Here is a 12,799-nt window from a genome sequence, read left to right on the forward strand (position 1 = left end):
TAGGTAAAATTATTAAAAAATAAGGACATATTTATTATTGTATAAGGATATATTTATTGGGTGGACATATAAATAATGTACCCCAAGTGTCAAGAGGAGGTATATTGGTGGATAAAGGGGCTACTTCAGTTCTTGCAAACTATACGCTCTCCGGTGGTAACCAAACTACAATTACCAATTTTCTCAAAACAAAGAACTCACAAATTGCGGGGAAAAAAATTCACCAACAGACGTAGTCCTATTAATGTTGGGGGTTCTGCTTGTAGTTCTGTTACCGTCTCTTGTTCTTTATTGTTGGATAAGAAAGTTGAAAAGTGGAAACGGATCTGCTCCATCTGACTTATTGGAGTTATTTACAGGTAAAAGACCTACAGATGAATTATTCAGAGACGGTCTAAACCATCACAAGAGAAGGGACAGAAGCAATAGTTCTAATGAACAATGAGCACAGAGAAGCAATATTTGCATTAAATAAAATGCATATGATGTCCTATGTCTTCTCACTTCACTAGTGAAGGGATGGTGATGAAAGATGTTGTTAAGAAAATGCGTGGAACTAGAAAGTCATTCCTTGAATTCGCGAGTTGCAGACCAACGAGAATATAATGTAATTCAAAAAGTCATTGCTAGCGATATTATGTGCTTTGAAAGAAACAAAGAAAACAATGTATGCATCTCTATCCATCAATGCGGCTCAAGTTGAGCAATCTAACCTGTTTCTGACACACCAGCAAGAATAAAATCGTGTTGTCAATGTGAATCTCCAATGCTCAGTAGACATCTTCTGATAAGCTGCTGCACGTGCACAATCCTAGTCTTTAATTTGTAGGTTGCGGTTGTTGTTTAGCCTTCTCAGCCTCAAGCTTTCTCAATAGCGTGGAACTTAACTTTTCACCTGTAGATCCTTCAGAGAGTAAATCCATTACTTCCAACTTCAATTGCGGTAGGCCTTCCTCAGCTGTCTTCTTGTTGACAGATAATCCACCTGGTAACGTCTCTTTACTGACTACGATTGCATCCAAATTTTCATCTTCGATCGAAGGCCCGTAACAATCTGTGATTGGTTCAGCTTGAACTATCAGCTCAGGTTTAATAGAATTGATGTAGTCCTTGAAATTACGCACCCTTACCTCGATCGGTTCAATCAGATATTTAACATTGGTCCATCACAGACACCAACCACGAGACGTTAAGTGGCTAATGCAGCTGATGCCTTGAGTAAGAGACGGTGCCCTCCATGTAATCTATCAAAAGTTCCACCTAGAACAACTGATTCATATGAGTTTTTGGTGGGTAATGTTTCTAATTCAAGAGAATTCTTCATCTCAAAAACTTGTTTGATGTTGTACTTCAAAACAGCTTCGATTTAACATAGAATCATTGGTTACAGCAGCAGGAACAAAAATGTATCACCATGATCCATGTAAAAGTTCTGGTTCAAACATTTTATCGAACAGTACAGGGGCTATGTTAAAGGAGAGTGAGTAAGAGCGTCAATTCGAAAAAAACGCGAATTATGAGGTAAGGTTTTAATAATAACGCGTTTTCAGACCGGGATTGACGATTGAGAATATCCGGCGAGTTTACGTAATTTTCGATAAAAAAAGAAAAAGTTTACGTAATAACAACAAAGTTATTAATGGGGTACCAATTTATTCGAGGATATACCGATTCCAAGACAAATACTGTTTCGTTTTATTCATATTTTGATACACCCCCAGATAAACCGATCCCCTTATTAGCGATCTTGCAATAGCAGCCATGCAAAATTGGGTTCGAAAATGTTGTACACTAAGGCTGCATTTCCTTTGCCGCAACTAAACTGAAAAGGATATGCAAGATGACGGGACGTGACCTTGCTTGGGGGGCCTAATTAGGTTTATCCCTTAATAATGGTGGGGATCAACAGAAACTGCATTAAACTCTTTACTGGCATTATTGTTTTAAGCCCTCATTCAGTGTGCGCCACTACGTAGTGTCAACCACCTTTTATTAATGTTAAAGATGCTTTTCGATATTTACTTAACTCACGGGATCCATGATTTAACTAGAATCACTTGCATATAAATCAATTATTTTGAGCTCCCACTCGTTCTTAAAACACAAAATTGGTTAAAAAGATCAAAATCAAAATATTCTGGGTGAAAAAGACAGTTAGATTTTGATACTGTTTAAATGACCAAAAATTATTTTGATACTGTTTAAATGACCAAAAATTTAAAAATAGCCAGGATGTAACCGGTTTCATCCTGCCAATTTTCAAATATTTTTTCTTATTTTTAATTTACGCAGGATGCATCCAGTTTCATCCTTGCTATTTTTTAAGTTTAAGCTAGGATGAATCCAGTTTCATCCTTGCTAAAAAAAATTTGTCCATCTCACCCAAACTATTTTTTACTCGTCCATTTGAACCGTGATTTAAAAATATTTGGACAAATGACCGATTTTCCTTTCTTAAAACTAATACAAAAAATATCTAAGGATTTTCAAATTTTCTACTGCCAGCTCTCACAGACATGACCAGAACGATCTGTATAATCGTTTCTTCTTTTATTTTCAGACATTACGAATTCTGAAAAGATTTAATGAGATGAAGCAGGGGACCTATTTTTCCACACTTATCCTAATGATAGATAGGATGACCCGGTTACCATCTGATATTTACCAGGGATTAATTTCAACAAATTGTGATACCATGAAACTCATGATTTCTTTTTTTATTGTCAATACTCAAGTTCGCCATGTCGTCAACTGGATATCTTGACGTTGATTCTCTTCGTAATGTTTTGGAACTAAATAATTAAATACAAAATTGGTTAAAAGGACCAAAATCAATAATTTCTGGGTGAAAAGGACAGTTAAATTTTGATACTGTTTAAATGGCCAAAAATTATTTTGATACTGTTTAAATGGCTAAAAATTAAAAAATAGTCAGGATGTAACCGGTTTCATCCTGTCAATTTTCAAATATTTTTTCCTTATTTTTAATTTACACAGGATGTATCCAGTTTCATCCTTGCTATTTTTTAAGTTTAAGCTAGGATGAATCCAGTTTCATCCTTGCTAAATATTTTGTCCATTTCACCCAAACTATTTTTTACTCGTCCATTTGAACCGTGATTTAAAAATATTTGGACAAATGATCCATTTTCCGATAATTTAAAATAGGAAGTCTTTGTTGGTTCGACACATTATGGGTTCTCAAATCAATACGAACCGTGGTATTTGTCAGATGATTGGGTTGAGACGTTGAGTCCATGTGCCAACATGTCCTAAATTTGTAAGATGTAAACTACATTGTTGTGGATACACAAATTACGAAGACATCTACATCTACGTATCTACAAACAATGCTCACACGTTCTAATACTATAAACGCATAGGAGATAATTATGTCGATTCATCGACTCCAAGTCCTCGGACTTACCATCGTCTAGTCGAGTATCATCCTGGATCATGCATGTATGATGAGATCAATAGATGATCAAAATGTAAAGCATATAACGTTCTATGATGAATGCAAAGTACTGAAAGATAAACAAGACGAAGGTTTACGTGGTTCGGCACTATGGCCTACATCCACGGGACTGATGTTTCACTATGTGTTAAATGATTACAAAGATAGTCGAATGACTTTAGTATATCCTTTAGCCTGCGGGGATGGAATATCACTTACTCTCTTCTATTTCTCTCTCCTATATTCTCCTCTATTCTATCGAATGATCGACCCCCTTCTCTTTTGGTGGAGGGGGTACTTATAGGGTTGATATTCGGGCCCTACTTCTGAAGTGACGTTGTAATCTTATCTTCTTGTGCTTTGTGCCCATTACGCAGAGGTCCGCGGTTTGGGCTCGAACACGAAGGATTATCCGTGCTCTGTCTTCGGGTTGGTCGACACGTATCCCTTTGTATTTAATGCGGGCAGATAGACGCATGCGCGTGTCAGACTGTCTGGGCACGCTGGTGTCAGGCAGACGTCTTCGTCCTGTCGCATCGGTGTCAGTCAAGCCCTCAACCGTTGATATTTGATATTCCAAGGGCTGAGATGCATTAATACCCATGGGGTATTATCCGGTGCTTCTCCGAGTCATTATACCCCCGTGATCTTTTATCCCCGATCGTCTGATCTGCTGACCGGTGATATCTTCTGGTGAGATTTTCGCATGGGGATGCTTCCCACGTGTCCCTTGCTACACACGTGGCGGGTGACGAAGTGTGCCTACAATTTGCCCCCTCTTCTTCTGACTTGGGCGTATTGTGCAAGTTAGGAGAAGATTTGCCCTACACGCTTCACCTCCCCTGGAATAACTTCCCCTACAGATGCGGGCACATTTCCCATGTCGCATTAACTCCTCATAACTGCTCCTTGGTACGGGGCAGTTAATGCCTTCTCTAATCTTCATAAATAGGAGAGAATGTGGAACATGTTTATTCTCTTCTTTTCTTTGTTTTTGTTCTTTAGTTATTTATCTCTGCTCGTGTTGGAAGGTAATAGCATTCAATTGTCTGTCTCCTTCGCTCTCAATTACTGCTACTGCTGCCCCTGTATCACGGACGTCTAGCCTGTAATATCTCTGATCTCTGTTTCTTCGACTGTGGTTGGTGCTCATCGTCCTTTTTCATACAGGTATGGGGTTCTTCATTAATTGATCATTATTGACATGTCTGATTCTCCCAGCTTGTTTCTTGCTGCTGTTTTGTTGGCTTGGTGATGAAGAAAACACCTGCCGAAGCATATGGGCTTGCCCCTGCTCTTTGTTACAATCTGAGTCTGTACTTAAGAATTATCCCAGGAACTGGATGGAGTATTTCTGGTTATTTTTGGTTTTTAGGGTTTTTTGATCTTTAGCAATCTCCTCGTGCTCTTTTCTAAACTGTATGATTCCTTGCAGATATGTCTGCTCACCCGCGGACCCCTTACCAAACCCCGCCATCTATCCCTCCGAGATCCCCTCCGCGTCGAGACTCTGACAGATCTTTACTTGGGGAGGGTCCTAACATGCCTTCGCAAACAGATCTTCGGGGCCATAAGGTTCCATCTTCCTCTGGTGCACAAGTTGTGCCTTCTAAGAAAAGTGCGCTGAAAGGTCCTTCCGGATCTAGGTATGCCGTTAACCGCGCCCCTTCTGGTCCTCGTGAAGATACTAGGAGCACGCAGGTTCCTCCCCGCAATAATTCTAAAAGTGCGCTCCTTCTCCTCGTGAAGATTCAATGGATGTCCCGCCCCTTTGCTCAATGGATCCTCCTTCCGCGCCTCTGCAGAGGTCTTTGCCACCTCCTCCCGTGGTTTGTTTCAAAGGGAGAACGAAGGTTGATTTGTCTAAGAATGTTCCTTCTAAAAGGAAGTCTTCAGAGTTGAGTCCTTCTCCTGATCCCGCTGATGACGAGGGAACTATCCCCGAGATATGTAGCGTTTCAGTCGGTAGAAAGAAGGTTACTTTCAGACATGTTGATCTTGAGACGTTCAAGGAAAAACATGACCTCCAAGCTTTTGAGGTTCGCTTCTATGCACCTGACAACGACATCACTTATGAGCTACTTGCTAGGTATCAGTTTGACACGTTTCATCTGTTGACTACGGTTGGAGCTTTCGAGGCGGGTCTCATGCTGCCCCTATATAAGTCTGGTGACTCCTTCTATTATGACGTGTTGGCTAGTCGTGAAGGCTCTTCCAAGAACACCCATAATCGTTCCGTGTCACAGCTATCAGGTAACTATCTTCGTTCACTGAAGGAGTGTTACCTGCGGAGCAAGGGAGAAACTATGATGACCTGCTACGTTCCAAATTCCGCTGAGAGGGAGCGGTACACTCCTCAGAATTTTAACAGTTCCTTTGGGGATTATGTTAATAGCAGAAACCGCAAGCCGTGGAGTGTTAGCCTTCGCAATATTGCCGCTCCCCGCGGTGAAATTCGCCTTTTGAGCGAGGTGAGTGATGCCAAAATGAAGTATGTTCCTGGTACTGAAGGTTATGCTAAACGGAAACTCTTTCCTGCTCGTGAAAGGATTAAACGTGATCATGATCATGAATGGCATGATACTGTTATTGAGGTAGTTGGTCCTTGGGCTTATGGTTGGATTCCAGGTCCCCGTGGTTGGCGTCCTTCTGAAAACAGCAAGCCTCGTGAAACTCCTCCTCCTTGTTATGGAGATTTCTGTCCCTGGCGTATGAACTTCACGGGCATGAATTTTCCCTATGCTCTTGATGGCGTTGATGGATACGAGGAGGAGGGTTCTGGTGCTGCCCATCCAACGAAAAGTGCTGCTGCTGCCAAGGTACAGTTTCTTCTTATACTCCCTAACTCTATTTGCCCCTTTTTGCTTTGCTTGGAATAATTGTTAATTTTGAAAGGAAAGGAAAAGAAATGAGCATTTATGGTGTGTATTGGTTTGAAGGTATCGAAGAAGAAGAAACTTGGGCCCAAACAATCGTCTACTGTGGTTATTGGTGACGCGGAGGTTTCTGAGGAGGTTACAAGTCCTGTCAATGAAAAGTATGCTGAGGATGAAGAAATGTCCGACGGAGAAGAACGTATTGATACTTCTCATCTTGATGGTGAAGGTGGTAATGGCGAAGAAGAAATAGCCGTTGGTGGTGATGTTGAATATGAGGGTTATGTTAATGTTGATGGTGCCGGTGGGGGTGAATCTGCCCCTGCTGGCGATGGTATTGCTGATATGGGTACTCTGCCCACTATTTCCCCTGAATTTTCTTTTGGTAAGATATACTCCACGGGAGATTCCTTTGATATGGATGCTTCCATGGGTCTTGCCGAAGACTTCTCATTGCTTTCCCAAAATGACGATTGGGATGTGCTCGGGGATAATGGTAAAGAAGTTTCCATCGCTCAACAGGTTGAGGATATCGGCGGTCCTACTGAGGCCGCGGTTGAAGCTGCGGTTGAGGTTGCTGTTGAGGGTGCGGTTGAGGTTCCTCAGTATGGTGTTGAGACCTGCGCGGCTGAGGGGAGGGCGTCCAAAGGGAAATCTGCGGTTGAATCTTCTTCAGAGGGTTTCACTTATTCAGTAACGCCTGAAGGCGAGGATGCCATTTTGGCCTGGCTTAAGAAAAAATATCTGATGTTCGTTTCCAACCCTACCCCCGTGGTCCCTGGCGAGAAGAATTCTGACGCTTATACTCGTCAAATGATGCAAGTGTCTCCTGAAGCTCGTGTTGCTGAGATGTGGGGGAAGAGTCCGAGAGTTTCGGAAGCTAACCTGGTGGTTGAACCTCCCTCCACTGTTGCTGATATGATGGTTATAGCTGACGGGTATCAATACGGCTTTCCCCAGCAACGCGTCTTAGAGGTAAATCCTGGTACTGATTCCCTTGCGAAGTACGAGCATTGTATCTTTCGTGTTATTCTGTCTCCTGGATGTAACAATGTTTGTCGTATATCTTAGATGATGAGGAGCGAGCACTGTAACCATGTTCTGTACCAATTTTTTAAAGCAAAGTATTTGAAGTTGGAGGCTAAACTTCGTCATCGCGAAGAAGAACTATCTTCGGCTGAGGCGGAGATAAGTGAGCTGAAGTCTCGTTTGAAGGAGAAAGAGCGGCTGGGTAGTGCCGAGGAGGATCTTCGTTCGGAACTTGCTATAGCCCGCAACTAATTGGAGCAAGCCCGTAGAGATGTATCGTCCCGCACAGGTTTGTATTTTTGTTTTTCATTGGTCTTCTCTCCTCGTAGTTCCCTATTTGCGCTAGTGTGTTATTTCTTAGTATCCCCACCCTATCTTCAGTGGGTGGAGTCCCCGAGCTAATATGGCTTCGGAAAGAAAGGGAACGACAGAAATACCGTATTGCAGAATTGGTCAGTAACTTGAAAAGCGAAGCTAAGAGGTGGAATGTTCGTGCGGATGAATGGCGTGAAAAGTTAACACAGATGGTTGATATGAAAAATAAATATAATCATGACCGTCGTCTGTTTGATGGTACGCTGCAATGGACGCGTGACAACCTGCATGATGTCCGTGGACATGCTTCAAACTTGGAGGCTAGGGTACGTTTCTTGGAGGGTGAGCTACAGCAGGCTCGCTCTTTCTTAGGCCCTGAGGATAGGGACAGTATGTCGCGTCTTGCCGAGGAGAGGGATAATGCTAGGGCTGAGGCTAATGCTCTTACTAAAGCCCTAGCAGCGTCGCGGGCTGATGTTGCTCGCCAAGTGGAGTCTGAAAGAGATCTTGAAATGAGTGTGTATCGACTCCACAAAAGGATGGGGGAAATCAATGACGAAGTCAACCATCTTCGTCACTTGGATTCCATGAAGAAGGTAGACCTAGACGCGAGTCAGTTTGCTCTTACGAACCTTCAAACGGATTATAAGAAATTATCCGACGAATACGATTTTCTTGATGAAGCTCGGGATGCAGTCGTTAATGAGTTTGAAGAGGCTTCGGCTAAAGTCGAAGGTATAACCTCGTTTTATCGAGTGTGATCTTGTTATTTCTTCGTTTTAACCCCTCGATATTTCTTGTTTTCAGCCCTCGAGGGACAGCTTCATGCGGCAAATGATGAGCTTAAAAAGGCTCAAACTCCCCTAACACAACAGGAAGGACAAGTCGCCTATCTTAAAGGGTTGGCAGCGTCACGTGAGGAAGCAGTGGGGATTGCCTCCAAGGAGGTGGAACGTCTATCTGCCTCGCTGTCTCAGGCCAACCAGCGGACCGCTGTTATTGCCTACAAGGCTCGATGCCAGCTGGCGGAGGAGACCAACAAAGTCCTGGATAGATTGAGCTTGGTCTAAAAGTCGAGCATGGTCTTGTCAAGAAATACCCGCGTCGTCCCCTTCCCGCGCCCTTTCCTGGTTCCTTGGTGTGACTTCTAAGATGCACACAAAACACTTGCAAGTATACAAGGTCAAGATTTGTAATAAAATGGTGAGTAGGGGTTTGTCCACAGGGAGAGGAGCATATGAGAAGTTTTCCTAGGCTAATAAGAGTGGCAATGCATTAAGGCAATGAGCAAAACATGTAACTGATATGAACCAAAGCTTGGAAAGTAAAGCAGCAAAGAAACAGCTAAAAGAAGCAGCAAATAACCAAGGCTTGGAAGCCAAGGGCAGGTTGAGTTCAGTGCACTGACTTCAGTGCACAGTAGCTACAAAGTGCAAGAAAATGAAAGGCAAGAAAAGTAACTGAACAGGAAGCAAACACACAGGACTTGAAATGATAATTGACTGAAAGAGAAGTGGTGGGTAAGCCAAAGCATAAGTTCCACCTTGTGTCCTAATCAAGTGACAAGTTTCTAGGTTATGTTCATTCCTAAGCATACAACTAGAAATGAGAGAACACCAACTTGCTTACTAGTCTACCCCTAGCATTGGCTGTCTTTTGACAGTACAGCCAATCACAGGCTCTATGAGCATTGGCCTCTCTCATACAATCAAACACACAAGGAAGTAACTACTAGCTCACACACTTGACAGTGCACAAGGCTTCACTGAGCCTTGGCCTGAAGATGATTAGCTCATGCTAACCATGTTGTGACAACAACATACACTATGAGATAAGTTAAACACAATAGCATCATAACAATAATTCAACACATAAGCAACTTGCAACTGTTAACTGAGAAGAACACTGAAAATAAAATTTGAGCCAATTCTCTACTGGCTAGTCCAGAGAGGTATAGTCTCCTCTAATGCTTCCCCCAACACCAATTTATACCCATTACACAAAATTAGGTTTTCCCCCAATTTTCCCCAAAGTCAGTAAAATTAGGTTTTGCCAATTACCTACTGTTGATGAAATTCTCGCTCCATCTCGTCGACCCATCCTTCTATTTCTCTTCCTGAGTCATCTCCCGCTCCAATTGCTGCTCTAACATCAACTTATATCTTCAATTTCTCACCTAGGGTTTCAGTCGGCAGAGATGAGAAATTGAGGAGATTAGTTGATGTAAAACGTGATAGTGATGATGGGTATAGGTAGAGTGATTTGGGGAGAAAATAGTGGAGTGATTTGGGGTGAGGTGGTGGTGATGGAGACGGACATGGTGGTGGTGTGGCGCAGCGGCTGTGGAGAGATGGTGAGGGTATGGGATGTGTTTGGGTTAGGTGTGGGCTCGGTGCTAGGGTGTGAGGCGAGTGTATCGAGTTTGATGATCTGCGACGCTGAGCCGTGGGATGGGAGATGAAAGATCAATCGGACGGTGAGATGAAGTGAAGCTTGTAGCGACCGCTGGATTATTATACAACAAAATCAACGATGCCAGATGGAGTTAGGTGTTGTAGTGTTAGGCGGAGATATCAAACTTGATGCACAGCAAGGGAGCGACCGTTGGATTCAACTACCATCTAATCTGAAGGCTTGGAATTTCAGCGCTGTGGTGCTGGCAGAGACTTCAGATTTTGATGCTCTATGAAGGAGCGACCATCGGATGCTTCTGAGAAACTGACTGATGAGAACGGAGGCGCTTTTGTGTGTAGAAAATGAGGTTGTGCGCACCATTCTTCGCGGCTTCCTTGCGTAATTTCTCCCGGCTTTTCACTACTTTTCTGCTCTTTTCGCTCCGCGACTCATCCGAACTTTATTTATTACCTAAAAATGCAAAATTAATTAATAAAAATATTTATTCTTGAAAACAATGAAAATACAGAATATGGGTAAAATGTAGAATTAATGCATAAAAGATGAGTTAAATGCCAACAAAAAGGGATAAATATATACAATATTTGGCACTCATCAAATACCCCCAAACCTGAATTTTACTTGTCCTCAAGTAAAACAAAACTAAGGAAATCCTAACTATACCACTGTCGCTGGTCTCTCGAATGCATTTAGCGTATGCACTAAGCCTTTTAAACCACTAAGTGTCCCTAGTGGACGAGTTGAAGTCTCGTGAAGGTTTACCAGAGGTACCTACAAAGTTCTAGGTCAAAATATAAGCTCAGATTCCATCAAACGTGACATGTGCAAAACAGTTTAAGCTCACAGCAAAATGGAGATGTCAATCTAGCTATCGAAGGCACAATCCTAGCACTGATAACAAATAAGGACATGTGATAAGAGTGTAAAGTGTATCTACACATGTGTAAAGAAAGATCTGAAGTCATGACTACTAATCACCAAGAGATAGTTTCTCAGGCTAAGAACTGAGGTCGAAATCTAGCTAGCTGTCCGGACTTTACGAGAATTGTGAATGAGTTGGAGGTATTTCACAATTCTCGCGTTGTACATCAATGGCATATCACCCCTCTTGCTTACAACACAAAAAACAAAAGATGACTATTTACATGACTCTTATTTACATTGACTACTCTCTTTTATTTTTGGAACAAGAGATGATGGAATTGATAAATACTTGATTTTTTTGTATTTTTCTGATATATTTTTTTTTTTTTTTTTTTTTGAATATATACATTTTTTTTTTTTTTTTTTTTTTTTTTTTTTTTTTTTTTTTTGAACAGGAAACACTTTTGATACATAACAAAAGGAAAAAAAATTACATGACACTTTGCAAGAGGTAGCCCTTTTTGATGCACCCAGTTAAATTCGATGGTTGTCTTTCTTAATGTAACCTCCACCTTCTATCCCAACCAACCAAAGAACAAGCTAGTCAAGTTTCGTTCAGTATTCTAAAGTGATTGGCAATCGTAACTTCCTATCAACACCTTGAAGATCGAGGCCATACATGTATTGGTAGATCGTGCGCGTGCAAATTTCTTATCACTATGTGAATTGTGCTAGAATCAGGGTGCCTAAATATCTAGACTAAGACTCCTAATAAAAATACATATTTGCACAAGAGTCAACATTTCAAGGTAAATGAGCTCCATTTTTATGATTTTTTAGTTTTTTAATTTTTTTTTTGAATTTTGATTTTTCAATTTTTTTTTTTTGGAATTTTTCAATTTTTTTTTCAAAAGAAGAAGGAGTTGTTTTCAATTATGGCAATTATCATGGTATCTACTCTATACCCCCAAACCTAAACTAAACATTGTCCTCAATGTTTCAAAATATGGAAAGAATTAAAACAAATATGAAAGGACATGCTGAGAGAGTAAAAGGAGAGAGAATACCCGATTGTACGGTGGTAGCTCGATTAAAACTCCGTTATTTCAAGGCAAAAATCCATCATATTAGCAGTCACAATGGATGAGCACAAAATATATACAAAAGGAAATTTAACTAACACATTATCTACAAGAAAATTTGGTTTTTAATGGGATTGGACTTTTTGGAAAAAAATTTGGTTTTGTTGGGAAACATTTGGTTTTGATGGGAAAACGAAAAATTTTGGTTTTTAGGGAAAGATTTGGAAAACTTTTTGGTTATTTAGGGAAAGAGTGGACCAGTTTAGTCCACATAGACTGGGTCCTCCAGGTGGTTGTTTCAATGTCGGGTGGAAATGGCTCAAGGAATGGCTTTAATCTCTGCCCGTTGACTTTGAAAACGTTCTTGTTGGAGACATCCTCCAGCTCTACAGCTCCATGAGGAAAAACTGTGCGTACTAGGTACGGACCCTTCCATCTGGAACGCAGTTTTCCTGGAAAAAGATGTAATCGGGAGTCATACAGCAAGACTTTCTGACCAGGAGTGAAGGATTTGCGCAGAATACGCTTATCATGAAATATCTTCATCTTCTGCTTGTACAGCTTGGCACTGTCATAGCCTCATTTCTCAACTCTTCCAACTCGTTGAGTTGAAGTTTCCTTTGAATTCCAGCTTCGTCCAGAGAAAAGTTCAGCTCTTTGATTGCCCAGTAGGCACGATGTTCTAATTCCACAGGTAGATGGCACGGCTTTCCATACACTAGACGATAGGGGGACATGCCAATTGGTGTCTTATAAGCTGT

General features: G+C 41.4%; 1 protein-coding gene across 1 annotated transcript; it reads right to left on the reverse strand.

Annotated features, from left to right (window-relative positions):
* Positions 1-818: 818 nt before the first annotated feature.
* LOC113324960 (phosphopantetheine adenylyltransferase-like) lies at positions 819-1,324 on the reverse strand. Its single transcript, XM_026573227.1, has 2 exons — positions 1,214-1,324; positions 819-1,130 (listed from the first exon to the last, which is right to left on the reverse strand). The coding sequence occupies exons 1-2, from the start codon at positions 1,322-1,324 to the stop codon at positions 819-821; spliced, it is 423 nt and encodes a 140-aa protein (XP_026429012.1).
* Between the last annotated feature and the right edge of the window lie 11,475 nt (positions 1,325-12,799).

The sequence above is a fragment of the Papaver somniferum genome, chromosome 11 (assembly GCF_003573695.1).
Source record: "Papaver somniferum cultivar HN1 chromosome 11, ASM357369v1, whole genome shotgun sequence".
NCBI lineage: Eukaryota > Viridiplantae > Streptophyta > Magnoliopsida > Ranunculales > Papaveraceae > Papaver > Papaver somniferum.